Source organism: Salvelinus namaycush, chromosome 28 (genome assembly GCF_016432855.1).
Source record: "Salvelinus namaycush isolate Seneca chromosome 28, SaNama_1.0, whole genome shotgun sequence".
NCBI lineage: Eukaryota > Metazoa > Chordata > Actinopteri > Salmoniformes > Salmonidae > Salvelinus > Salvelinus namaycush.
In genome coordinates this window covers 18,719,837-18,746,231 of record NC_052334.1, presented here as the reverse complement: position 1 = coordinate 18,746,231, position 26,395 = coordinate 18,719,837, and the positions used below count along the sequence as shown (strand labels likewise).

General features: G+C 41.0%; 1 protein-coding gene across 1 annotated transcript in view; it reads left to right on the top strand.

Annotated features, from left to right (window-relative positions):
* Window positions 1-9,463: 9,463 nt before the first annotated feature.
* LOC120023525 (homeobox protein Meis2) overlaps window positions 9,464-26,395 on the top strand; it is a 79,962-nt gene continuing 63,030 nt past the window's right edge. The window contains exons 1-7 of the mRNA XM_038967551.1: window positions 9,464-10,022; window positions 10,549-10,781; window positions 11,568-11,709; window positions 12,086-12,136; window positions 12,826-12,876; window positions 13,479-13,628; window positions 25,428-25,542. Coding sequence (XP_038823479.1) covers window positions 10,011-10,022; window positions 10,549-10,781; window positions 11,568-11,709; window positions 12,086-12,136; window positions 12,826-12,876; window positions 13,479-13,628; window positions 25,428-25,542 — 754 coding nt within the window. The 5' untranslated portion in view covers window positions 9,464-10,010. The remainder of the gene's footprint in view (window positions 10,023-10,548; window positions 10,782-11,567; window positions 11,710-12,085; window positions 12,137-12,825; window positions 12,877-13,478; window positions 13,629-25,427; window positions 25,543-26,395) is intronic.

Genomic DNA, 26,395 nt, shown 5'->3' with positions numbered 1-26,395 from the left:
TCTTACATGTCAAAACTCTGGTCTTACTGGTCCTCACTAGTGGCCCCACTCGAGTTCCATCTCCTTGTGACAATCTGTCATGAGTCTAGCCACAGGCCCCAGAGCTGCTCAGAGGAGCAGGGCAGGAGGAATGCGGTCAGACACAGTTCACCTGGAAACTTACACAGAGCATTAAGACAAGTGTGAAAGTACATCAAGCTCTATTGGGTGGCAGGTAGCTTAGCAGTTAAGAGCGTTGGGATCCCCGAGCTGACTAGGTGAGAAAAAGAGAAAAAAAACTGCCAATGTGCCCTTGAGCAAGGCACTTCACCCTAATTGCTCCTGCAAGTCGCTCTGAATAAGAGCGTCTGCTAACTGACTAAAAATAATAAAAAAATACTCAAATGTACTGTGACCTATAAACCTTCTACAAGTAAAACTTATTGTTAACATATTGTTATTTATCTTCTTTCTCTTTTGCACCCTGGTATCTCTACTTGCACATCATCATCTGCACATCTATCACTCCAGTGTTAATGCTAAATTGTAATTATTTTGCCTCTATGGCCTATTTATTGCCTTACCTCCCTAATCTTCTACATTTGTACACACTGTACATAGATTTTTCTATTGTGTTATTGACTGTACGTTTGTTTCTGTGTAACTCTGTGTTGTTGTTTTTGTCGCACTGCTTTGCTTTTTCTTGGCCAGATCGCAGTTGTAAATGAGAACTTTTTCTCAACTGGCCTACCTGGTTAAATAAAGGTGAAATAAAAAAATAAAAATAAAATAAAAACTCTTTGTTTTGAAGAGAAAAGTGTAATTTAGTGCACAATTGCTTTGTGACGCTGTAGTTAATATTTGTTCTGGCCTGCGTTATTCACACGCTAATATACCCACAAAATTCATGAAAAATAGATGTATTAGTTTCCAGTGTGTGTATGAGTGTGTGTATCTGCCCTAGAATAGCTGTCAAGTGTGTATACACACACGCTATATTCTCCCATCCTCTTAGAATGGCTGCATGTTCCGTGAGGCCAAGAAGATATTATTACATTTGAATTTCATTCCAAATGGCCAGGAGCTGGAGGAGACATAGTGAACTTGTTTAATTCCCTCCATTTTGTGTTCTTCAGGCTTATCACGCGGCAATTTTTGAGAAATGGCTTTCCCCTCCTTGTTCATCTTCAAGCTCATCAAATAAAATATAAGATTCATATGTTAAACATTGAAGTATTACACTTCTTTACTGTACTTAATAATTAATGGACCCAGCCTATTGCTCTATGAATATTTACATGTAAAGTATCCCTAGGAGTCCTCAGTAAGCCAGAGGGAGGGAAGTGTGTGTGTTTGTAGTATTAAACACTCAAACATTCTTTCAGACCCTATTTCGCCTGCAACCATGGAACACACCCACTAAACCATTGCAAGTATTTTATTTGTTGTTTCACAATGTAACCCATTCAACTTCCGTTTAGACGTGGCAAGTCAAATTACAGGTACTCTGGTTGAACGCAGTTTTGAAATCCCAGGACACTGCTTGTCTAGTTGTAAGTCGACGGGAGAAGAAAAGATTCCTCTCTGATTTAATTTCCTCAGCATTTACAATCATCATTGAATTTACCTACCACTCATTTTGTGGTTCTTGAGGTTTCTTGAAAGATGTGGGCAAATCACGGTGTCAGATGTGCACAAATTTAGGTAATATCATGTGGTATATGTAATGTAATGTAACGGACACTAACAATGCTGGAATGTCTCGTTGCTCTTTTCCCTTGTTGTTGCAGTCCATTCACTTCCTAAACACGTAACGACTCTGAAGAGGGCATTACAACACGAAACGTGTGGTTGTCTGCTTTACTTGTATCCTTCACAACATTCAATTGAAACATTAAGAATCTATCCCATAAATATCCCTCTGTAATAGAGGACATCCGTACAATCATTTACCTACTTGCTCTTCTTTGAATACAATTTAGTTATCAAAAACCAAGATACCAGTAAAACATATATTTATATGGGTATAACATTGCATGTGATGAGATCCCATAGAATGTTGTGTGACACCCTGGCATGTACAGATACAGCAGTCGTTGATTGCCCAGAAGGCACTGCTTCACTACAACAAGCAGACTCACTGGTGAGATTGACAACCTTTGACCTTTGAGTTGACTCATGGAGTAGTAAACCAGAAGTGTAATCAGAAACATATAGAATATCTATTGGTAAGGTTGCTCTCACAGTCACCCTGGGGATACGAGGTGTTGAATATGGACGTCTAGAACGTGTGGTACAGGCTATACTATTCTATAATAGGTGAACTCCAGCATGTTTGGTTGCAGTGATATTTATCTAAAGAATTGGTGTCTGACTGTTGTCAGTGCCTCTCCTCTCGGCAGGTCCCCTTACTCTTCAGATCTCCTCTCTGTCTCCTATGTGGATAAGTGGCTGGCTGCAAAGGCAACGCTGCTCTTTGATATTTCACTCCTCATTTGAATCAGCGGTCGCTTTATTTGACAATGTGTGGTAATTACCTGGGTACCTTGTTTGATCATGTGAACTCCTGCAGAACTGAGGGGGGTTTGGAGAGGGTGGGGAGGGGGTAGAGGGGTGAAACACAACACAGAGACAGGAAGGAGCAGGAAGAAAACAAAATAGGAACAAACATGCCATCTGCGTTTGTTTACCAGCATCTTTAATTTTTTTATTTTTCTCTTACAATCATCTGAGATGTCATGGATGAGATGTGATTTAAGTTAACGGAGACTGGTTGATTGGTGTGTGTTTGCAAACACCGGCTGGCGTACATTTGAAATCTCGAGGGCTCATGTGAGTATCAATGAGGTCAGTCAGTGAGGGTTTCCAACAGAAATGTGACCTGGGAACTGTAAATCATATGAAATACACAGGATGCTCACTGCATTCAGAGTAGTCAGAGACTGAGATACCAAACTCTTGGATTCATATGACCTTTCACTAGTTACATCATGAAACCTCTTGGGTTTCTTAATAGCTGTTTTGTCAACTTCAGGTTGTCATCGGGTGAGCAGAACTGTCAATAGTTTGTTTCAATTTATTTTATTCCAAAACTATACCTTTGAAGCTGGAATCCTTAGTTGCTACATCCATTGATGGACCTATAAATTAATTATATATACCCATTGATTCTTGAAGAATATGTATATATGAATATAGTAGTGGATACATTTCTCCAGGCCCATCCCTCAGCTTTTTACCAAAATAAAGGTGAGAGCCCCATTTGTTATTGTTTCAATTAAGGATTCAAGCTTTTATCAAGTCTAACAAGGCTGTGCTTGACTGTAGGATCTTTATATCCACCCGGTTTATGTCAAACAGAAATAAAGGACAAAGCAATCTATAATGCAAAACAGAACACATGAAATGTCATCACACATATTTAATGCTGTAAGGACTATTACAAATACACACACAGATACCTTGAATGTTGAGCTTGCCATAGTAAACTTTATTATCACAGCATAGGGCACTTGACTTTTACACATATGGGGAGAGTAAACGATAATGGCACAGGTGACTCAACTGGAGATACAGCGTTTAACATTTATCCAAGAATGTTATTACAGCTTTTCGAGTTAACAAATATGAAAACTTTGCTAACATCGACTTTTTACGCATAGGCTTCATTACATGGATGTCTTAAGCAGCTTTAAATCCATACTGCGGTTTGTGCAGTGTCTGGAGCTTGAGTTAAGATAGGCCTGTAGTTATCTGTTTTGTTGGATGTGTGTCTGACAAACATTCCGGGTGTTAACGCTGCATGGGTAATTATGAATCTTAACACGTCTGCCATCAAGACTGGCATAAAAGCATCTCCAATTGTCCAGAGGGCAACCCAACGCATTCTATTTGCGTTCTTGATTATTCTGTCCGATTTCACTCAATTCCGAGGCATAATGCAACCATGAAAAGAGTTAACACTTGTATTTTCCCCTCTGTATTGGACAAACAACTCAAGGGTGAATTTATGTTAAGCTTAAAGTGGAGAGGGGAATTAAGACAATTTAATAACGGCTTAAATAGACGGGGTAGTGTCTTTGGTGCCTAAAGCCATATTTCCCTTTGATCAGCGAGGGAGGGTGACTTTATTGGACATGTTTCTATTTCCAAATCCGCATAACAGCCAACGATGCATGTCTTTCCTATAATGTAGGCCTAGATAAGGAAGAGAGCGTTTGATGTGTAATAAAAGGTGGGTCCTACTGCCTCTTTAAGCCCCTTAAGTCTGAGAAATGATGAGCGACAGAGGCACCGAGAGAGGGTCACCGCTATTAACTTATCGGTTTCTCGGGCTCCACTTAAACTTCTCTCTATTACATGTCGTAATGTGGGGAGATGGGCACTATACGTGTCCACCTAGTCAATCCCAAAATAACTGATAGTCTGGCTACACATTTCTTTATATATGCTCAGCCAGTTCGATATGAAGGAGACAAAGGATTAGGCTATAGTTACGCTAGTCTTTCACACCCAGTGTTTCAGGATAAACAAACAATACAAGGTCATTACAGTAGCATTTGATGCATATGACTGTAGTCCTTGCCACAGTCACTAATCTCGCCATGCCTGGCTGAAACCGTGCTTCCGTCTGGGAGGGACGGCAGCACTACCTAGCCTACCTCTGTGTAAAAAGTATGATAGCCTATAATTTGCAAGGAAACCTGAGTGTCCTTATGAGAAATTGTGGTTGGTTTTGAAATTCGTTTTGGATATATCAAACCAGTATTACGACTAAACATAATCTAATTTGTATTGACCTTGGGGGATTCTATTATATACAATGGAATTGATAGTGGCACTACATGAATGTTTGGACGATATCGATGGGGATTAAATAATACATTGCAGAGACATTCTAAAAGATCTTTATTTTCAGAAATATGACAGTAATTCAAACGGTTTTATGGCAAAATAAATCAAGCATATTTGTATGATTTCTGATAAGAGTGAAACTGATGTGTCTTTGTTATTCATTTTATTTGACAACACTACGCGAACAACGGATTGCAACAGTAATAATAACAGTCAAATAAATAGCCTAATAATAATAATAATAATAATCACAATTTCACATTAACGTGCATTCAACATATTTTCCCCTGATAAAACTAAATTGAATTTCAAGTATTTCATCAGAGTTTCATATGCCATTTTTTTATTACAGCAGTTATCTATTGGGGGGAGCTTTCATGTACAGAAAAAAACACGTTTGTGTAATTGCATTGAGCGGATGAATGGCCTGTGTACCAGTAAATTAATTTACATTAATTGAGCCAGAAACCATAACTAATGATGGTCCCAACTGTCACTGTGTTCTCGTCAATTTAATGGTCATCTTTAAGCGAATGGTACAATTTTGGTTACCTTTATTTTGATCTTACCATTGCCATGCGTGGTACATATTTCACTCATAAAAATTGTTCTGTGGGATACAAATTATGCTCAAAATATATATTAAATATAGGGGCTACGTAAGGCATTCGAAACAAAAGTCTCCTCACAAAATATATTTTTCAAATAGGCCTATTTTCAACTGTAAAATACCTTCAATTGCAATTCAAATATATTGGCTTATGGTTTATATATGAAATTAATTCGTTATGATCAAATTTGCAGTGCATATTTTTCGTTGTCACGAAAATGTGTATTTCATAAAGATGACCTATTTTGACATAATTTGTAATAGTGTCGCGCTTCAACATTTGGTGTTTGTTTAATCCGCCAGATGTCACTAGAGGGCTGCATATTTTATGCATTAGGCATGCTAAGTGTCTTTGAGACCGATCCCACAGATTTTCAAGGGAGAAAGCCACAGTTACGTTCTGTGTACCTCCCCTCCATCTATCTATCTCACACTCCTCGGACACCAGACTCTGAGAATCCGTAGAGTGGAAAATGCGGCTTTGGAGTCGAAGAATTTACAGTTAGTCGCGAAACTTTTACAAGTATTTGAGTTGCTCTCCACTTTCTGGGACCCTAGTCACATTTCACATGGGGTCAGAAAGAGTTCAGCCTGGTGTGGTAATGCCATAAATGCTGTAACATTTACACGGCCACGTATAAACAAAGCTAACTTCACTGTAGATAATGTAGCCTAAACATTGAGGTAAGGAACACGATACAAATTAATAGTTAGTTAATAACTAGATTATAATTATGCATAGACTATTGATATTCTCTGAACATCAATTGAACACTAGCCTCCTATAAAACTTAAGAAAATAACCATAAATCACATACCCTAATGCAAATACCCTAATACTGAAAGAGATTAGGGAACAGTTGTTGGTTTTCTGGCCCCTTCAGAAAAGTCTATGATCTAGTTTTATCTGTGGTCTTTCTATACATTATCTTTTCCTATTTGCATAATCTCAAATACTAAGGAGGGCCAACTCAGAACAAAGTTACAAACAAGATTAGGACGATTTTATTTGTTCCTGTGGTTAAGCAGCGATTATTTCTTCAGAAGTATTTAAGGTCACTAAAGGGATTTAAACCCCGATTCGTATCAGTGACCTTTTTGAAGGAATCGAATCAACAAAACATTTCTCCATATTTAGCAACAAGCTAGGCTACCGGGCTACTTTAGAGGAAGCCATGGCGTAGGGGAGAGGATGGCCGCTTGAGAGTGACGATTGGTGTCTGTTTTGAAATGGGAGTTTTGGGGTTACTTTGTTACAGTGGTGCACTTTTAGGATGTGACACGGAGTGGATCTTTAGCCTCGTCTCAGTAGTGTTTTCCTTGAAATGGATCCGCTGCCCCCTAATGAATCCAAACGCAGCTGGCCATGTCCCACACCGACACCGAGAGGTTTAACCCTAACTGACCTCAATTTGACACCACCAGATGAAATTTTACCGCCTGTTAATGCCATCTTCCGCAGAGGCGAGGGATCCGCATGTTGACGGAGTTAAGAGAATACTTGAACACTGATTTTTTTCATATGTATGAGTCCTCAAGTCTGAAAAATCACTCAATGGGAAATCCACTTATTGGAAATATAATGCAAAACATAATGGGTAGGCCTACTTGGGCATGATATGGGACACTTGAAACGTCTAAGTTTGCAAACACTTGGTTTCCAAAACCATGAGAACAGGTTTGATGTATCCTATATTTAATCTAGGCTATGTTCTATGTTTTATAAGGTTAATATAATGGTATAATTAAATATTAATTAGCAGCCTATTATGTATAAGGATTGAAATACAATATACAGAACAAACATTAAGTGTATAAAAGTTGCCATTACTAAACTATAATGTCTCACTGACATGATTCTGATTTATTTGATGTAATTCTGATTTGTTAGATTTTAATGCTGATAGATAGAGGCTATATTTAGGATTTACCATTGCATTACATTGTAATGAATTGAGGTTGTACAAAGAACTTCAAGTAAAATATCTAAAATAAACTTTTGAAATGCATTCCTAAACATTCAAAATATGGTGTTATATAAATTGAAAAAATATAACTTTTAAATGCTCAAGAGGTTATTACGGTGCATTTTGAAAGAGCAAGGCTATTACGCATAATCACCACAGCAATTTTCACAAGCCCTTCGAATGTTTACACCCCCCCCCCCCCCTTTAGGCCAAAATACATATGTAGATTCAAAAGTATATATATTTTTTAAACTTTGTATACGATTTTGACCGTATAACGTGAATAGGTAGCACGTTTTATTTATCGAACGCTTGAAAATGAGACTTTCCTGTTTTGGATAGCTGTACTGCGACTGAATCATTCTACACATTTACAGCAGCCCCAATACTAGCAGCTACTTTAAATAGCCTGTCTTTCTGACATTCCACAACTGCACTGTTGGGAGAACCTTCCGTTTTTCGAGTTATAACAAAGGACATATGATTCACTTACCGTGTTTGTCCGGGGGGGAAAGGCAAGCGTTAGTGTGTACAAGTCATAGTGCACGATAGCATTATAAGCAGTAGGTCTAATATCAAAACAACACTCTTCAAAAGCTCACGCAGCTGGCCACTGGTCCTGTTAACAGAATATAGCAGCGGTCAGAGGTATTTGGAGAAGCTGCCATGCCGTTCTGCGTTTAACACTATAGTTCCTTCTCGGGCTATTGCACGTTGAAATGTCCACACAGTCGTTTGTCAACCCTGCAGTCCTACTTTTTCTTGTAGGGCTTCCCACCCCCTTATGCCAACAAACATAATTGTTGTGACGGTGCTTCATTTATTACATATTTTTAATTGCTATTTATATTGTCAAGCCAAGCAACCGTATGGCGCGTTTGTAAGGACTTTATTGACCATACAGCTGAATCCAACCCACTAGCTCATCCAACCTGTGAATGGTTCATTTCGACAACAACCAAAAATGTCACCGAGCCTGAAAAAATATCAATATAACGATGATGCTATCTGCGTAACAGTGTATATTATCATGGATGGAGGTAAATATTAAAAGGGATAGATGGCCTGTTTCGGTTTTGTGCGTAAAAAAGCTTGGGCTCAGTGAAGAAGGGCCAGCCTCGGTGCAATCGATGGCCGGAGGGTTGCTCCTCCTCTAAACTTCAAACTGCACATGATTGATGATATTGTGGAGCTTTGATAATTGACTACTCTGAGGTAAGGCACGGAATTTTATCGAGAGGGGATTGGACGAAAGAAACATAGAACATTACTTTCTCTACAAAAGCTTTTTCCTATTTGGAAAAGTTAATTATGGGTTGGGGGGGGGGGGCGTCATATCGTTTAATTTGCTAATAAGCCTCGGTTCACAATTAGCAGTACGATTGGAAGGTATTCCCGATATATGTCATATTAGGCACACCGACTATACCCAGAACATAACAAGTAAGCGTCATGGTCATAAATTATACTCAAAACGCATCCGATATATTTACAGTGAGGTTAGGCCTATATATGATTTGATTAGAGATAAGGTTTGATGGCTTGATGGGTTCTTAGTTTAAAATATTTTGGAGAGAAAACTAAGAATGAGTGATGATAACTTGTTTTATGTATAACCGCGTATTTCTTTCAGCCTATTTGCAATAGTGAAAACTAGAACAAGTTAACCTTTGTCGTCCGCCTTAACTCGGGCTTTTCGTACTCTTATTACACAACGTTATAGGTCCGTGTTGGCATGTATAGTAAAACGCTATTTCGGGTCGGAATACATTGCAGATTTGCACAAATATTACGCTTTTTGTACTTTTCTTTTTGCCTTTCTCTTATCGGCGAATGGAATTGGCTGGGAGTGTAGAAGCTGTGTTGTTTGGCTCCCCCGGAGTTGAAGCCGTCCTTGTGCATACTCTGCATGTCACAGGATTTGGTCTCTCCTCTCTTTCTGTAGCTGTTGTAGGACTGGCTATGTCCACCGCTACTTCCGGGTTCCGTCATTTCAGTCTCCCGCCGATCAGCGCAGCAAACTGACTCTGTTCTATAAGCAAGCTAGCAGCCAACCTGCCAACACTCGCTGACACTCACTCATCTCAGACCGCGAGATAGACTAAATACCTACGGGGGAAAGGAAAGATCTGAATTGCAATCTCTTAATTTCTTTTTCTTTTTACAGTAATAATAAAACAAGATAGCGATCCGGAGGCACAAAGTGGACGCGGACTTGCTGGATGAAAACGGGCTAAAAAGATTCACCCTCTCTTGAACATCATCACCAAACATCATTCATTCATTACCTTGACAACTCCTGGCTTTGATTGACAGTTGGAGTGGCAAAAAGCCATGAGACACGACAGTTTAGTTACATGCAGGTTGTTGATGGGCCGATTGTAACCTTCAGGTGCTGCTTTCATTTTTTGGGGGGGAGAGGAAAACAAGAAAAATTGCACAACTCCTGATGCTTCGGCTTGTACTCTACCACATTGGAGAATAGGAGAATTTGCAAAGAAAAGTTGGTTGAAAAAGGAATCCTACCAGTAAATCACTTTCTAACCGGACTGGGATATTAAATATACGACACATCCAGGAGTTTATTGGAGAGCAGCCTGATGGCGCAAAGGGTAGGTTTTAAATCTCCAACACTAACCTATACAAATCCACTAGGAGGGCCTCCATATCGATATCCTCTTGTCAGTGACGGCTACTTTACAAAGCATTCATATCTAAGCCGTTTTATTTGACATTTTTGCTGTAGCCTACCTTTACTCTTCAAGCGGAGTGAAAGCCTCAGTTTAACCAACGGTCTCCGCGGCATTTGTGGAGCTGTTTTTTAAAGGGACTCCTAAGTAATTCTGTGTTTTGCCAAAGTAACCCATCTTCGGGGATTCAGAACTATAATGTTTTTGGTAATTACAAACCTTATCAATGTATTCACACTATAGTTTAGCCATGGCGAAGGCCTTTTCTGTCAACGCAACCGGAATGGCACAAGGATTAGGCTACTTTTTCCAATGCTGGTGTAGTTTCACTATATCGCTTTGACTATAGCCAACTATGACTTCAATGTTGCCTTGTAACTGTATGTACATTTTGGGCACATTTACGCGTGGGTTTCTATCCTCTGACTTTGTTGTTGTTTTATTCCAGTACGATGAGCTGGCCCATTATGGTGGGATGGACGGAGTCGGGCTCCCGGCGTCTATGTACGGAGATCCGCATGCTCCACGGCCGCTACCCCAAGTCCATCACTTGAACCATGGACCACCGATCCATGCCAGCCAGCACTACGGTGCTCATGCACCCCATCCCAGCGTTATGCCCAACAGCATGGGCTCCGCTGTCAACGATGTTTTAAAGAGGGATAAAGATCAAATTTATGGGTAGGTGGACTATAATTACATACCTTATTATTAATCTATTTTAGGCTTTCAGGGTGATTTGACTTATGGACGTTTTACTTGTTGCAAAAGTTAACTCAGAGTATATGCATTAGCAAGTTTAGTTTAGACAATTTCAAGCATTATTTTGTGTTTGGAAAAAGTATTGTCAAAACCTAGAGGTCTAAGAGTATCAGTCATCTGATATTATCATACCTTATATTTTAAAACTATTATGGATAACCATTATAGTACAATTAAAACTAAACCTTTATTAAATAGAAGGATGCATGTTATTGGCACATTGTAACACGGACTTGAACACACTGCAACATTATGGTTATGGATACTTGTAAACCGTTGAAAGGTCCGAGTTAATTTTTTGGGGGTATAATCCCCAAAACATTATAAAAGCCATTACTAATGAATGCTTTAGTGTCTGTGTGTAAAGTACATTGGAAAAATATAAGACAAACACATATGGTGTAACTTGTAAACAATGTATTTTTCCATCGATGTGCACATAGCTTATTCATAAGTTGTTTACAAAGTAGGCTACTTTATGAATGAATTTGGAGAAGTAAAATACATTTCAAAAAGTTATCTCAGTCAAAACCTTGGAAAGTATATTCTATATTCCTGACACATTCTTCACTGTTTGCACTCCTAGCATCTTTAGTTTTACGCTAAACTTTAGCTTGCTGTGTAGCCGTGTGATTAGCTTGTGTTAAGCCTGTGTGGAGGTGCTGGATGCCGGGTTGTGTTCAGGCTCTGTTTCCCCTCTTACAGTCACCCATTATTCCCGCTGCTCGCGCTGGTTTTTGAGAAGTGCGAGCTGGCGACGTGCACTCCGAGGGAGCCAGGGGTAGCAGGCGGCGATGTCTGCTCCTCCGACTCCTTCAACGAGGACATCGCAGTCTTTGCCAAACAGGTCATTTTTTATATATATTTACTAAAAGCCTAATACGATTTTCCAAGTGCTTATGGCACACGTATCTACTTGTTAACTTTTGACACATTTCACTTTTGGGAATTTAAAAGTTAAAGTTGAACGTTTGAAAATAAAAGTGTGTTATAGGCTGTACATAGTCGAAGTTAACACGTGAATTCACTGGTGATATTGAGTTATTCATGTTTACACCGTATGCAATGCAAATATAATATCACTTTGAATTATGTTTTATTTATTATACAATAGTCTATTATTGCACGAAATCAAATATATCTTTTTTTAGAATGGATTCATGACTAAATGCCCTCGACGCCTGTAAGAAGTAATTAATCCCCCATCTTTGGTGTTATTGTAGGTCCGAGCAGAAAAACCTTTATTTTCATCAAATCCAGAGTTGGACAATTTGGTAAGCACTATGCAGGACCACCATTTGCCGTTCAATTCCCTTCCTGGTGTGACTGTTAGTTACTCTTACTTAGCTTGTTTTGTGGACTTAAACCATGCTCTTGTGTTCTCGGCATCGCAAAGTAAATATGTGAGGATTTGATGCAAAAGCACAACACAGATGTTAGATAGGTGTCTTTGAAGTGAACAAGGGGAAGCTCTGAGGAGTTTCGAGTGGCACAGCATTACTTACGGTGCCTACAGGAGGCGGTGAGGGAAGCCAATGATTAGGCGAAAAAGTGCTGGGACTGTCGCTGGGCGAATCCTGTTCCAGTGCACCATGGCCACTCATTGGGAGCAATGTGGCTGTATCTGCCGCTGTCATAGTTCAGTCGCTGCCTATGTAGCTCACAAAAATTGGCTCGGTTCACCAAATGTGTCTTGCCTAATTCAGTTGTTAGATTATCCTACATTTGTATTTTCCAAATCTTAAATCAATAGCCCATCCAATTTCACCCACCACGATAAGTGTGGGAAGCATAACTTTGTTTTGCTCGAGAACCCTATAGCACAAACTTCAAGAAAGTCCCTGTGTTTTTGTTATATGAAGTGAAAATAACATGATGTGTAGCATTTTGCTTACCATTATACTTTCATAATTTTATCACACCAAAAATGTAGATTTTTATTCTTGTTTATTCCTGTTTTCAGATGATACAAGCCATACAAGTATTACGATTTCACCTTTTAGAATTAGAAAAGGTAAAGATTTTTACAATTAATATTTTTATTGTGTGATTATAGTATTTGAGAGGTGATCAGCATTATATTCTGCATGCATGTGGCCCGGTATAACTCGTATAGTAGGCTAGCATAGTTTGTTGCACACATTTAAAATGTTGACAGTATTTGAATTTAGATGAAAATTAGTTAATATTGCATGAGATGTAACACGTTAACCTGAGACAAATATTTATATTTAAAAATGTAAATAATATAATGTTTAATTGTCACACAGATACACATAATATAGGTCAGAGTGATTGGATTGAATTCACACTCTTGGGCCTATAAATACACTGACCATATTGATAATGCTTTGTCGTTGTTGTTAAGCTAATATCACAGATTTGAAGTCTGGAGTTTTGGCCTCAACTGGTTATTATCTGTCGAGTTCACACATGGTGTTTATTTTTTGCCGTTCAACTTGTTCCTCTAGTAGTCTCAAGAGAATAATAGGCGCTGCAACAATTTCACTATTGTTTCCTTGCGTTGGCCTATAATGCCCTTAATAGTAGTTAGGGCCTATTATTGGACTGCCTGCGTTTCCCCATCCTGAAAAAACGTATTTCTTCTTGGTCTAGGTGCACGAGCTCTGCGACAATTTTTGCCACCGGTACATCAGTTGTTTGAAAGGAAAAATGCCAATAGATCTAGTTATTGACGAGCGGGATGGCAGCTCGAAGTCAGACCATGAAGAGCTCTCAGGATCTTCGACCAACCTAGCCGATCACGTAAGTAATACAACATTTTCTATCTTTCTAATAGTTTATCAGAAAGTTCTGAAGGCCTGTTACACCGTTGGCGTTGTATGTGAATGAGCGTTGTTTGTTGGTGGTGATATTGAAGTAGACATTTTTGTTGTTAGAAGTTGTTTCAAATGTGTTTTACCTGCGGTATAATTCGTTGGTTATTTTACATGGTGTGAACTGTCATTATAGTCTCCGTTTAGTCTGTGTTGTCGCCCATGTTGACCTCAGCAGTAGGCCTGCAGCAAATGCATTTGGGAAATCGATCTTTTTAGGTCAAAAGTCAGTTGTGATACAATGCAGTGAGTTATTGTTTTAGTCTTTTGATTAGGGGCATTCTTGTGTGTATAGTAACTGGTTGTTTGTGCGTGTTTGTGCGAGCGCGCGCCAGCGTCTCTCTGTGTGTGAGAGAGCGCGCGCTCGTGTGAGTGTGTGTTTGTGTGATAGAGAGCGTGTGTGACAGAGGGAGAGTGTGTTTGTGCTATGGGGTTTGCCTAGTCTTTGTATATGGCCGCCGTGCACATCGTGGATTGTTGGACATTGAATGTGAAAGCGATTATCTCTTGCTCATAACTACAATAGAATAGCACGTTTTTGGAGTGGCCTAATGTTAAAAAGACAAGGGCATAATTTCTGAAGACAATATTAGAGACGATAATGATTTGTAGCGTGCGTAACAAAGCTGTCGGATTTGGATGCAGACAGGGAGAAAGTCATATTCAGTGGGATACCTTATGGGCTACCATCAATGTCAAATTCATAATTTGGTATTATAGGCCTACCTCACGACTTGGTAGTGTAGCAATGACGTTACTTGCAGTTTATGTTAATGTTTTTAATTGTTTCTTATTGATCGCCCTGTGGTTTTGCAATGTCCCCCCCAATTCAATTATATGCACATGAAGTACAGTGCCTTTACATTTGAAGATCGATCTGGTGCCTTAAACATGGCTTAAACGGAATGCTGCATTGCATCGGTGTACTGTAAAGGCCTAATGTACAGTTGATAATTCATTATTGATTTCATATCTGGGATCTGGTCTAATATACGTATTAAATAGGTTGTAGGGATGACGTGTTGGTGAATTCGGGGTGTGTATATTGCGACAGAGTGACTGACTGGTTAATATCTGAGCAGCACGAGCTCAAGCCTATTAGGAATGAAAGCAGATTTAAGTATTATGCAAAGTCACTGAGCTGCATCTGTCTAGCTATAATAGAGGCTTATTCCCTTTGAATAGCCGCGGCGTTGTTCAGAGTTGGATAGTCAGAGTGCAATGCCTAAGGTAAATTAAAACACAATTAACACCCATAGCAAAATGGGGCCGAGCAGCGGTTTAAAGCTCAATATTGTGGAGTTCTTTTACAGAATAAGTGTAGAAATGAGGCATGCTTTTGTTTATACTCAAGAGATTAGATAGCCTGTTTAGTTTCGTGGCAGATGGTTGATATACTCAAGCCAGTTTCCAATGTTCCCTCGCAATGTTTGGACCTAAGCAATTGTCATCGACTCCACTTGTGAGAAATATTATTTTGATAATTAGCTAATTAAATATACCAATAAAGAAAATCAGGAGCAGCAATAAACAAACGTGAAGGTGCTTGACAAGTCATTTGTTTTAGGCTCGTTTATATACTGACTGTTCATTCGGCGTTTTAGGTTGGAGAGATGTATTTTTTTATTGTGGCAACAATTAACATTTTACAACAACTAATTGTTGTGTACAGTTTTACCAAAGCAGGAGGTTGCTTGTGCGTTTCTGTACCTTGTTTACTACGATACTATAGCGCTGCAACTGTAGTGTGAACTGTAGGCTTATAATGGATGTGCTATCAGATTATCGTTGTGCAAATGTAAAAAAGTATGTGCATTGTAGCTTAGGCTTTACGTTGTTATACTATGTTGTACAGTGTGTTGACGATCAGACTTTACCCACCTATTTTGTCACAACTACATCACTAGTAATAATATATTTATTGTTACATTGATTTTGTATTATACAGTACTTCTTGACAGTAATGTGAAATGCAGTGCAAAATATAATTGCTGATATAACAGTGAAAACAGTATGGCTGCAACTGTAGGTCTTGTGTCATGAATAACAGAGGATATTTAGGTCTATAACTGTAGAGTGTATAATCTAGTGGCCTGTGCTTAACCAGGCCCTAAAACTCTGTAGTTAATGGCTATGTCCCCCACATTATGCACACTCATATCCATATCATATTTTAGTAGTTTGAGTTGTATCTGCCCCAAATATGATGAGGACTAATATGAGTGGACACACCATTGAAATCTGCATATAGGAACACACGTGTGTGTACTGTAGGGATGGCAAGCAGTTGCAGCTACACTTGTTGTATTTTATTTATTTTTGTCTCTGTTTTATCATGCATTTCTATCCTCTCTTCTAGTTGGAGAGGGGAAGGCAATTTGATAGTTAGATATGCACATTTATTTAGTTTGAATCTCTGGCGTCCATTTTTCTTTGCTTTGATATGCATTTTTTATATATAGCCCATGGCTACCTCTCATTTGGTGAAAGTTAGGCTTGCCGGAGATGATGAGGTTCTTCACTGCAAAGTAGACATCGCTTTGAGCTTGTTTTTCCCTCTTTCCTCTCTCCCTCTCTCTCCCTCTCTCTCCCTCTCTCTCCCTGGTTTCTCTCCATCCATACCTGACATTAGAACCCAATAAGAATTATTAGTTGTGTTATTTACACTTCAACGTTGTGTTGTCTTTGATTGGATTATACCTTTGTCAGAGGGGATGAAGCCTTTATGCTACTGTTGATTTCTTACTTTGGCTTACTATGACTGTCCTAACCCCCCCCCCCCCCCCCCCCCCATTTTGACCCAGCGCACCGCTACCACCAAGCACCCCTGTCACAGGAAAATGGATGATGTTTTGTTTCACATGGATAGTGAAAACAAGGGTCTGTCTGGATCTTAGCAAACGATCAGTGCCATGGTGCCGTTCGTTAGTTGCTGTGCCTGCTTGTCTTTTAATTAATGAAATTACATTTCAGTCTTCTCTGTGCTACATCCAATTAAGGTGGCGAATAGAATTAATGGTTGCTGAATATGATCTGTTCTAATGAATTTGTTCTTTGTGCCCCCTCCTGTCTTTTGCATGGCTTTTTTTCAATCAGTAGTCCTACATATTAGCCAAGATGTTAATTTTCCTCCAATACATGCACATTGCTATTGAGACAGTTTTTTTATGACTTGTGCATAGTTTGTTTGTTATGAAGAAATATTGTGGGAGTTGACTTTCTGCCACTCGGTTTTTCTCTCAACGCTTGAGGGCTGTCGGTTGTAGTTCCCACAAAGGTTATGTGTAGGTTATCTTAGCTCTGCACGGCCGGAGAGAAAACACTAGTGTTTACATTTCATTCTCTGGTAAAGGCTTGGGCTGTAAAAACACATTGATCGTGATGGTGACAAGGATTCATGCCAATAATATGATATACTGTACAATATACAGTGGCTTCTGTTGTTATCATTGGACATGTAATAAATGGCCTGTTTCTTTAAGTGCCTATGCTTAGTACTACCCGCTCTTTGCTCCATAATCGTACACTCTGCCTCCCTGCATAGCCTACGTCTAGCCTCACGAGCTTTCAGTGCTGTTAAACCGTGGAATTTGTCAGTTTTGGAAGGTGTTCTAATATAAGTAGCTCTCGCCAACTGGACTGACTTTGTTTGGATCCCCCCATCAAAACAATGTGTCGTTGAGTGGCCTGGCTGCATTGTTCCAGACAATTGTTTTGTGTCTGGGCCTACGTTTCCGATTAGATTAGTGTTCAGATGCAGGGGCCTGTTGGCTGGCATGTCTAATCACTATGGGTAGTAGGGAGAGAGAGGCTCGAGGCTCACTTGTTGCAGTCCCCCACCCCTCTGCTACCCACACATCCCTCCCTCCTAGCCCCATAACATAGACGCCAATGCAAACTACAACTGAGCTAAAACACATTCCCGGAGTTGTAGTTTTATGATCATATTCTTAAGATATGTGTAAGCTTATTTTACACCAGGATTTGTTATATTTTTATGAGCATTACCTTATTTCTTTTACAAAATATTGGATGACTGTCATTCATATTCCATTCACACAGTTCTATGTCACATTGATAGGTTTAGACTAACACATGATTCTTGAATTTGCCCTATACCCATCATGAGGTTGCTACAACCTAACCTATGAATAAAAGTAGGTACACAGGTCGAGAGACAAGGTGACAGACAGTGACACATTCAATACTGCCTTGCACACTCTTTCCTGCACCTAGCTGATCTAGGGTGTAATCATTAGTCCCAACAGTTGCAAAACCGTGTTGCAACTAAAACGAGAATTTCTATTGGACAAATTCAGGTAGGTCCATCCCGTTTTGTTCCATTTGCTACTGTTTAAGAAACTTTTTGCCACAGAATCGGTAGAATGAATACACCCCTTATCACCCGCACACACAGTGCACTTTCATAGCAGCCATACAAACTGCATCATCACATCTACGTGCTTTCCTCCTCTCACATTTTCCCTTCGCTTGTGGACTTCAGTGCACAACACAACAGCTATATTTGACCAGGCGAAAACACCTCCCCATGTAGGGTTGGGTGGTACCCAGATTTCCATGTCATCATTACCGTCCTTCTCTCATACCTGCATATACGGAATTCCAAGCTTAGTACACAAGGGGGCGCCAAAAAAAAAGAACAAAAGCCCATTGGGCATCTATTACCACAATGCTAACAAAATTAGCACAAGTAATAGCTCATTTTAATGGCTGGTAGCTAAATATGCTAATGAGTGAAAACGAAAATAAACTAATTGCAAAGACAGGCAACCCAGCTCATAAGGTTATACATATATAGGTAGGAGCTACAGAATGTAATTTTTGGTGAGTCTGGACATTTACAAGTGATTGTGAATGAGAGACATTGTGCAAATGAACACATTTCTGACGCATGCTTGTCTGAAGGAAGAACAGTACTGGCTCTGGAGCAGCATGTGTAGGCTACAGGTTGTGTCTGTGTGGAGTCTGGAGTTGCTAGGGCAACGGGCCTTCCTGCTCTGCTCTGAGAAGATGGGGAGGAGCAGACAGGTAAGAACAGAGAGGAGAAAAAGCAGCAAGGTACTCAAGATAGTGGCAGCTGTACAAATAAGTAATCCAAAGGGCTTTAACTTCTCAAACACGGCAGAAAGCTAACACAATATGATGCTACATCACCTTATTAATTCAGCCACTTACTTAGATTAACTAGCAAGTTAAACTTAGGGGTTGTGTTAATGAAGAATTCTGCATTTTTCACGCAGGAAAAAAAGATTAAACGCATAAGAAATATCTTGCTGTGTTTTTTAAATGCAGATTTAAAATGCTTCTTATTGTAATTTCTGCTTGGCATCAGACAAATTTTGTGCTCCATTTGCAGTTCTCCACTCAGAGATTCCCCTCTGTTTGAGTCAGGTTGTTGAGTAGGCTAAATTAGCTGCATTAGCTAGCTAGCTAAGTAGGTGAAATTGAAAAAAAAAAAAAATAATAATATATAGCTATCGCTGTCGCTCTCTGCTGCTTATTTATTTTGTAAGAAATGTATTTGTTAAAAACTGTTCAATTATTGTATTTTTCTCTCTTCGAATCAACTACTCACCTCATGTTATGCACTGCTGTGCTAGCTAGCTGTGGCTTATGCTTTCAGTACTATATTCATTCTCTGATCCTTTGATTGGATAGACAACATGTCAGTTTATGCTGCAAGAGCTCTGATAAGTTGAAGGACGCCCTCCAGAAGTCGTCATAATTACTTTGTACATCTATGGAAGGGGGTGAGAACCATGAGCCTCCTAAGTTTTGTATTGAAGTGAATATACACAGAGGAGGACAAAAATTGCTGTCCTCCAGCTACACCATGGTGCTACCCTACAGAGTGCTGTTGAGGCTACTGTAGACCTTCATTGCAAAACAGTGTTTTTTAATCAGTTATTTGGTGACGTGAATATATTTAGTACAGTTTTAACTAAAAATAATAGCTTTTTAAAAGTTTCAGTATTTTTATTTTTATGAAATTCCTGGTCCTCCCCTTCCTCCTCTGAGGATCCTCCACTGTTTCATACCTATTGCACCTCATGCCATGCATGTTCATAATAACTACTGCTTAGGGGTGTATAAGAGCAATAATTTTATTGTTGTTTTGTCATTTGAAATATTTCAGTTGTATTCTAAGATGTTGTCATGTGTGTTGTAGATGTGTCTTTTAGTTAATCACTTGTCAGATTGAGGAGTTATGCTCTCATGTTTGTGAGTCAGTAGCTAGGTTTCCATCCAATTGGCGACAGATTTGCATGTGAACATAAAAAAATCAGCATAAATAAATCTGCGTATTTTCCAGATGTGCTTCCATCAATTGACTTGATGTGGATAAAAGTCTGTGAGTGATGACGTAGTGCATATAAAAATTACTTTTGTGGTAAAATTCCCATGTACCGAATAGAAAATACAAGTTAAATGGGTTTCCATCTCATTTTCAACTCTACACACTTTTTGTGTTGTATAGCGAATGTGCCCACAAGCGATCTAGCCTAAAGCTCGCAGATACAGTGCGGGTATATCCTACATTATGAGATTATTATGGATTATTTTAATTTGTCAAACAGCAGCCAAGCTTTGATCATCATGTCACCAGAATAAGACCCTCTATAATTATTGGAAAGGAACATCAGCACAGCACCTTGCACTTTCAACACCCTGTGATGTTCATCATAACTTATTTCATGTATAGCGGAAAAAAACTGCATGGTTTCCCGAGGCGTAGTGAGAAGACAACACACCATATCATCGCGTGACTCCACGTTTACTTCGATATGATGGTTATTATATCAGTATGTGCACTTAAAGGCGTTTCCACCGCCATTTCTCACATTAACAAATTTTACTGATACAAAAAGATCCGACCATGTCGAATTAACCAAAATTGGCGGTTGGCATTTATACAATTGTACCGAAACTTCCTGTTTCCGTCACAGCTGTCGTGATTTTTTTTTTTTTATACAGTATGACTTTACTCACATAAAGACTGTGGATGGAAACGTGGTTAAGGTTGTAAATCACATAGAGCTCAATGGTGTGTAATCAAGTTGTTATCTGTGCTTTCTGATGGAATGATTGCACATGTAATGTGCCATTCAGTGCAATGAAGACTTATTTTGCCCTGAAGTAAATTACCCACTGTACACACTGCCTGCCAGCCACGCCTATCTCTTAAAACACACAATGGTGAATTATTAGATGCTTTATTAATGTTTCCTTTTTATTCTTGGAGGATAATTGTAGGTGCTGAAAAAATTCTCAGTTGTTTACTAGAAGAGCACCTTCATTTTTGAACATCTTTTTTTGGCGTGTCTGTAATTACGTGTCAAATTCAACAAAAATGTGCAAGGACTTTAACTGCATATGCGGTGTGGCAAGATGTGTCTTGAAATGTCAGCTGGCTATGATTTATGATGATTTATGTTTCTGGTGTGTCAGCAATATGGGACATGTTCAGTAGAGGAGCCTCCCAAGCCCAGCCGTTGCAGGAAGTGGTACAACAGTATACACTACACCAGTGTAGTCCCCCGCCTCACTCTGCATTATACCTGTTTTTCAGTGCCCATTCCTCTTTTTCAGTTCCTTGGTTTCTTGGGAATTTGAATTAAATTCAATGACGGTGCTCAATCAATTGTATTTTATAGTCCAAGGGATGTACTGAAGAAAAAAAACCTGTGAAATTGCTGTGATGGGTAGGGCAAGTGTGTGTATACATGAGAAAAGGAGGACAACAGGAGGAGAGGAGTGAGTTGTTCTCCTGTTGCCCTGATGCACTACAAGGCTCTCCCCACATATTGTATCCTGCTTTTATATTAATTACAACATGCATTATCAGCTGTGAGTCGCTAACCTCAGCAAATAGAGAAGGCAGCCACGGGTGACCAAGCTTGCCTTGTATCTTATTTTCCATCTAGTCTATCTATTATCTGTATGCCTGTCTGCCTGTCAGACGGTCTGTCTGTCTCCCTACCTGTCTCCCTGCCTGCTTGTCTGTCTGCCAGTCTGTCTGCCTGTCAGACGGTCTGTCTGTCTCTCTGCCTGTCTCCCTGCCTGCCTGTCTGTCTGCCAGTCTGTCTTCCTGTCAGATGGTCTGTCTGTCTCTCTGCCTGTCTCCCTGCCTGCCTGTCTGTCTGCCTGTGTGCCTGTCTGCGCTGTGTGTTGTGTTGCGTTCGCATCGTTGCTCCTCTGGTCTCTCCTGGTAACAGTGCTCTTTAACACAATTAGAGAAGAGCATGGAGTGAACCCTGTTTGACTCCTAATGATGCCAAGCTACAGGGAGTAGTCACATGACGTGGTGCTACAGGCATTGTGATTTGTTGTTGTTGTGATCTTGGTTTTTAGATTGACGAAGAAAGACCCTTTTGGGTGAAGTATTTTTTTTTTAACGTCTTGTTTGAACTTTAATGGACTCATGGGAGGCCTGCTATCTGTGTTTGTGAGTGTGTGTCTGCCTGTGTATTGGTAATGCAGGCCTTGGTGTGCGCTCACCTTTCATAGCTTGGAGAGGTTCACTGAATAATTCACAGCAGGGAAAGGAAGGCTATTGCTTTTGTCGCCCTGTTGAGTGTGGAAAGTTAACGCAGGTGTTGGGATATTTGTTGCCATGTTATGCGAGAGCGGTTATTGATGAGAGGTGAGCGACATCTACGCATAGTGAAGCATTTGTTTGGACCTACATAATTTTCCTACAGTTGTTTGGTCTTTGCTTATGTTACAGTGACCAACAGGGCCTAGTTTAGTCCAAGGCCTAGATCCCTGGCCAAGCTTCCATTTACTGTACCTCTGGCTAGCAAATCACTGCCAAATATCACTCCCATTAGTTAAACTGTCTCTGAATAGAATTTAGTACCAGAACCATTAAAAATGACACATTACTGTGCTATGATAGCTAAATGAAGTCCTATGGATTCAGCCGTTGCATTAAATCCATGTGGTTCCCTGGCATAGCTGGCCGTCAGATCCGAGGCTGTCCTGACTGGCTGCAGTGTTGTGGAGAAAGCGAGAGATAGAGAAAGAGAGTCTGAGAGTCATTGAGTTAGTTAGCGTACTGTAGAGTAGCCTTCTAGGTCAGTCTGGCCGGCAATGGGTGTTTCAGTGATCAGGAAGTGGAACCCAGTCATTTTCTTCCCTTAGAGCAACAAGAGCCCATTTGGGATCTGTGGAGCCTGGCTCTGGCTAAATACATCATGCGCTGCCTGGGCTCTTGAGGCTGCGTCCCGCCGAGACACATTTTCAGCCTCTTTATAAACGAATCGGCTGCATATCTGGTGGCTGGGGTTTGGACTTCATGGCCTCCGAGAATGGAGACACTATTTATCTGTCTCAGTCGCTATTCTTTTCTCTCTCTGTCTCTCTGTCTTTCTCTCTCTCAGTCTCTCTCCCCTCTGTCTCAGCCTGCCTCCCTCCCTTTGCCTGCCCTTCCTTTTTTATTGACATTGGCTTAATAGAAGTGTAATAAGATGGCTCACGTTAGTGTTGTTACCCTCTATGTAATAAATATACAGATAATTGTAAAGGAAGGCTCTTGACCGCATCGAAGCACACCTCTTTTCCACTCCCTCATTCAGAAGGGCTAAAACCCATGCGGGGGCTATTGTCCGGCCTGCCTTATTTCCCCCCACCTCCTCTCCTCTTCTGGATAATTCTCCCAGCTCTTTATATGATTGCCATCCGGAGAACAGCTGACGCTGAGAGGGGTTGTAGTGGAGTGCTGGGGCTGAAGGGCCTGTGTCTGCCTGCTGTTTTCCACTCCGCTCCGAGCTGTTTGAGAACACAGTCTTCCTCCCCAAAAACTTACCAGATGAAAGGAGGGCCGCTGAGCTGCTCGTAGGCACAGCCAGAGCCAGAGCAGCAACGGCAGCACATAAGGACCAACCAGCCAGTCAGCTAACCGCTCTGTGCTGCTGCCTCATAGCCTCTCCTCGTGAACTCCTCCCCAGGCAATCTCCTGTCTGTCCTCCCCCAGAACAGCTCACTCAAACTGGGGCAGCCTCACTAGCAGGCAAACGTTCAGCAGGATCACTACTGAGCTTAAGGTGATTGGTAAAAACAGTCTCTTTTGAAATAATTCTGTGGCCTGTACTTTCCCTCCTGCTTTTAATATATGTGTGTGTGTTTGAGACAAAAACAAATTGAGCTGGGAGAAGTGGACTAAGGTTTGTGGGAAGCCTTGGTGCAGGCCTGTGTTTGTTTGGCTCGGGCTCCTTTCAAGGGGCTGCTTCTCCAGGGCCCCAGACAACGTTGGGCCAACATTTTGTCATTGTTTTAAAAGGTGACAAGTTAAGTTGGGATAGATTAGACTTTGTTTGTATGTGTGTGTGTGTGTTATGGTGTATGTGAGCGATGTCTGTGTGATTGTAAATGTAAATGTATGTGTATGTGTATGTGTATGTGTGTGTGTGTGTGTGTGTGTGTGTGTGTGTGTGTGTGTGTGTGTGTGTGTGTGTGTGTGTGTGTGTGTGTGTGTGTGTGTGACTCATGTGTCTATCTGTACTGTGTGTATAGGAGTGACGTGGTCAGTCTATCCCTCTGTGGTGTGAATGGCAGAGGAAATTCCACTTGTAGCCTGCCTTCGTGTGGCACTGATAAAGCCTTTCCTGTACTGTGCTGTAGGACGCCAGTTCCCCGGTCCGGACCAGCAGGGACCTGGGAATGACCAGGAGAGAGAGAAGGAGGAGAAAGAGAAAACGGGAGGAGAGAGAGAACAAGGAGAGAGAGGGAGGAGAGAAAGGGAGGAGAGAGGAAGAAGAGAATGGAAAAAGAGAGATGGAGGAGAGGGAGGGAGGAGAGAGAGGGAGGAGACCGAGGGAGGAAAAAGGGGAGTAGAGAAAGGGAGGAGTAACTGTACTTATGAGCTCCAAGTTTTTATTGTGCAAACCATGCCACTATTGGAGCCAGTTGTCTCTGTAGGAGTGCTCTGAGCTTTCTCTGAATGTATGTGTATCTCTGGGTGTGTGTGTCTCTCTGTGTGTCTGTGTGTCTGTGTGTCTGTGTGTGTGTGTGTGTGTGTGTGTGTGTGTGTGTGTGTGTGTGTGTGTGTGTGTGTGTGTGTGTGTGTGTGTGTGTGTGTGTGTGTGTGTGTGTGTGTGTGTGTGTGTGTGTGCATTGTTTGGCAGATTAGAGGGAGAATCACTGTCATATCTTATGTTCATTTCTGACAGTGCTGATGATGAATAGCTCTTGTGGTGTATTTAGACTTCTTTCCTCGATATTCCTCACTTGACACGGAAGTCTCAATTGGTTACGGTATAAACTAAGTCCACGGGCCCGGCCATATGTGTTTAGACAATTCTTCAGCGAGCGCCCTGCCTGCACCGTTCAAAATCAGACTCCACATTAACTGTCTTCTCTGTGTTGTGTGCTCTTATGTGTTAATGAAACTCTGTGATTGCAGAGTTTAGACATTAGTGCATGTGGCTTTTGTCTTTCTGCTTTTGATTGTAGCAGCGTTGTTGATTGTGTGCTAGGGGGAATGAGTAGAGGTCTTTGCTTTCCCAAGGAATGCAAGCAGTCACAGAGATCCTCGCTGCACTGTAGACCCTTACAGATGTCACTCTGATGTTTCCAACATACTCATGTGGTCTCCCGCTCTCTTTTCCCCTCTCCCCATCTCTCTCCTCCTCCTTCCTGCTCTCCTCTCCTGGTTTGCGGTTTGGATGGATCCCTCTCTCTCTCTCTTTTGTAAAACTCCAAACAGAACCCAGCTTCCTGGAGAGACCACGATGACGCCACCTCCACACACTCGGCCGGCACACCAGGGCCCTCCAGCGGGGGCCACGCTTCACAGAGCGGTGACAACAGCAGCGAGCAAGGTGAGCCAGCATACACACATGCACACAGGTATTCACGCATGCACACACCCACACAAACACATACACGCACGCAATGTAACATTTTAAGGATTTGCCAATCCACCGCTTTATAGGACTAGAATAAATGGATGGCATTGACACTTACTCTTCAACTCCTCATTAGAAATAGTGTTGAAGTGTCCATTTTCTCTCACTTGTGCGCACACACGTGCACGTGCACGCACACGCACACGCACAGCACAGCACTGTACAGCACATAACATCACTGCACAGTACAGCACAGCACAGTACAGAACAGCACAGCACATAACAGCACAGCACAGTACAGTACAGCACAGTACAGCACAGTACAGCACAGTACAACACAGCACAGTACAGCACATAACAGCACAGCACAGCACAGTACAGCACAGTACAGCACAGCACATAACAGAACAGCACAGCACAGCACAGTACAGCACAGCACATAACAGCACAGCAGAGTACAGCACAGTACAGCACAGCACAGTACAGCACAGTACAGCACAGTACAGCACAGCACAGTACAGCACATAACAGCACAGCACAGCACAGTACAGCACAGTACAGCACAGCACAGTACAGCACAGCACATAACAGAACAGCACAGCACAGCACAGTACAGCACAGCACATAACAGCACAGCAGAGTACAGCACAGTACAGCACAGCACAGTACAGCACAGTACAGCACAGCACATAAGAGCACAGCACAGCACAGCACAGCACAGCACAGCACAGCACAGCACAGCACAGCACAGTACAGCACAGCACATAACAGTACAGCACAGCACATTATTAACTGCTGTAACTGTAGCTATTTAGGGGTGGAGTTG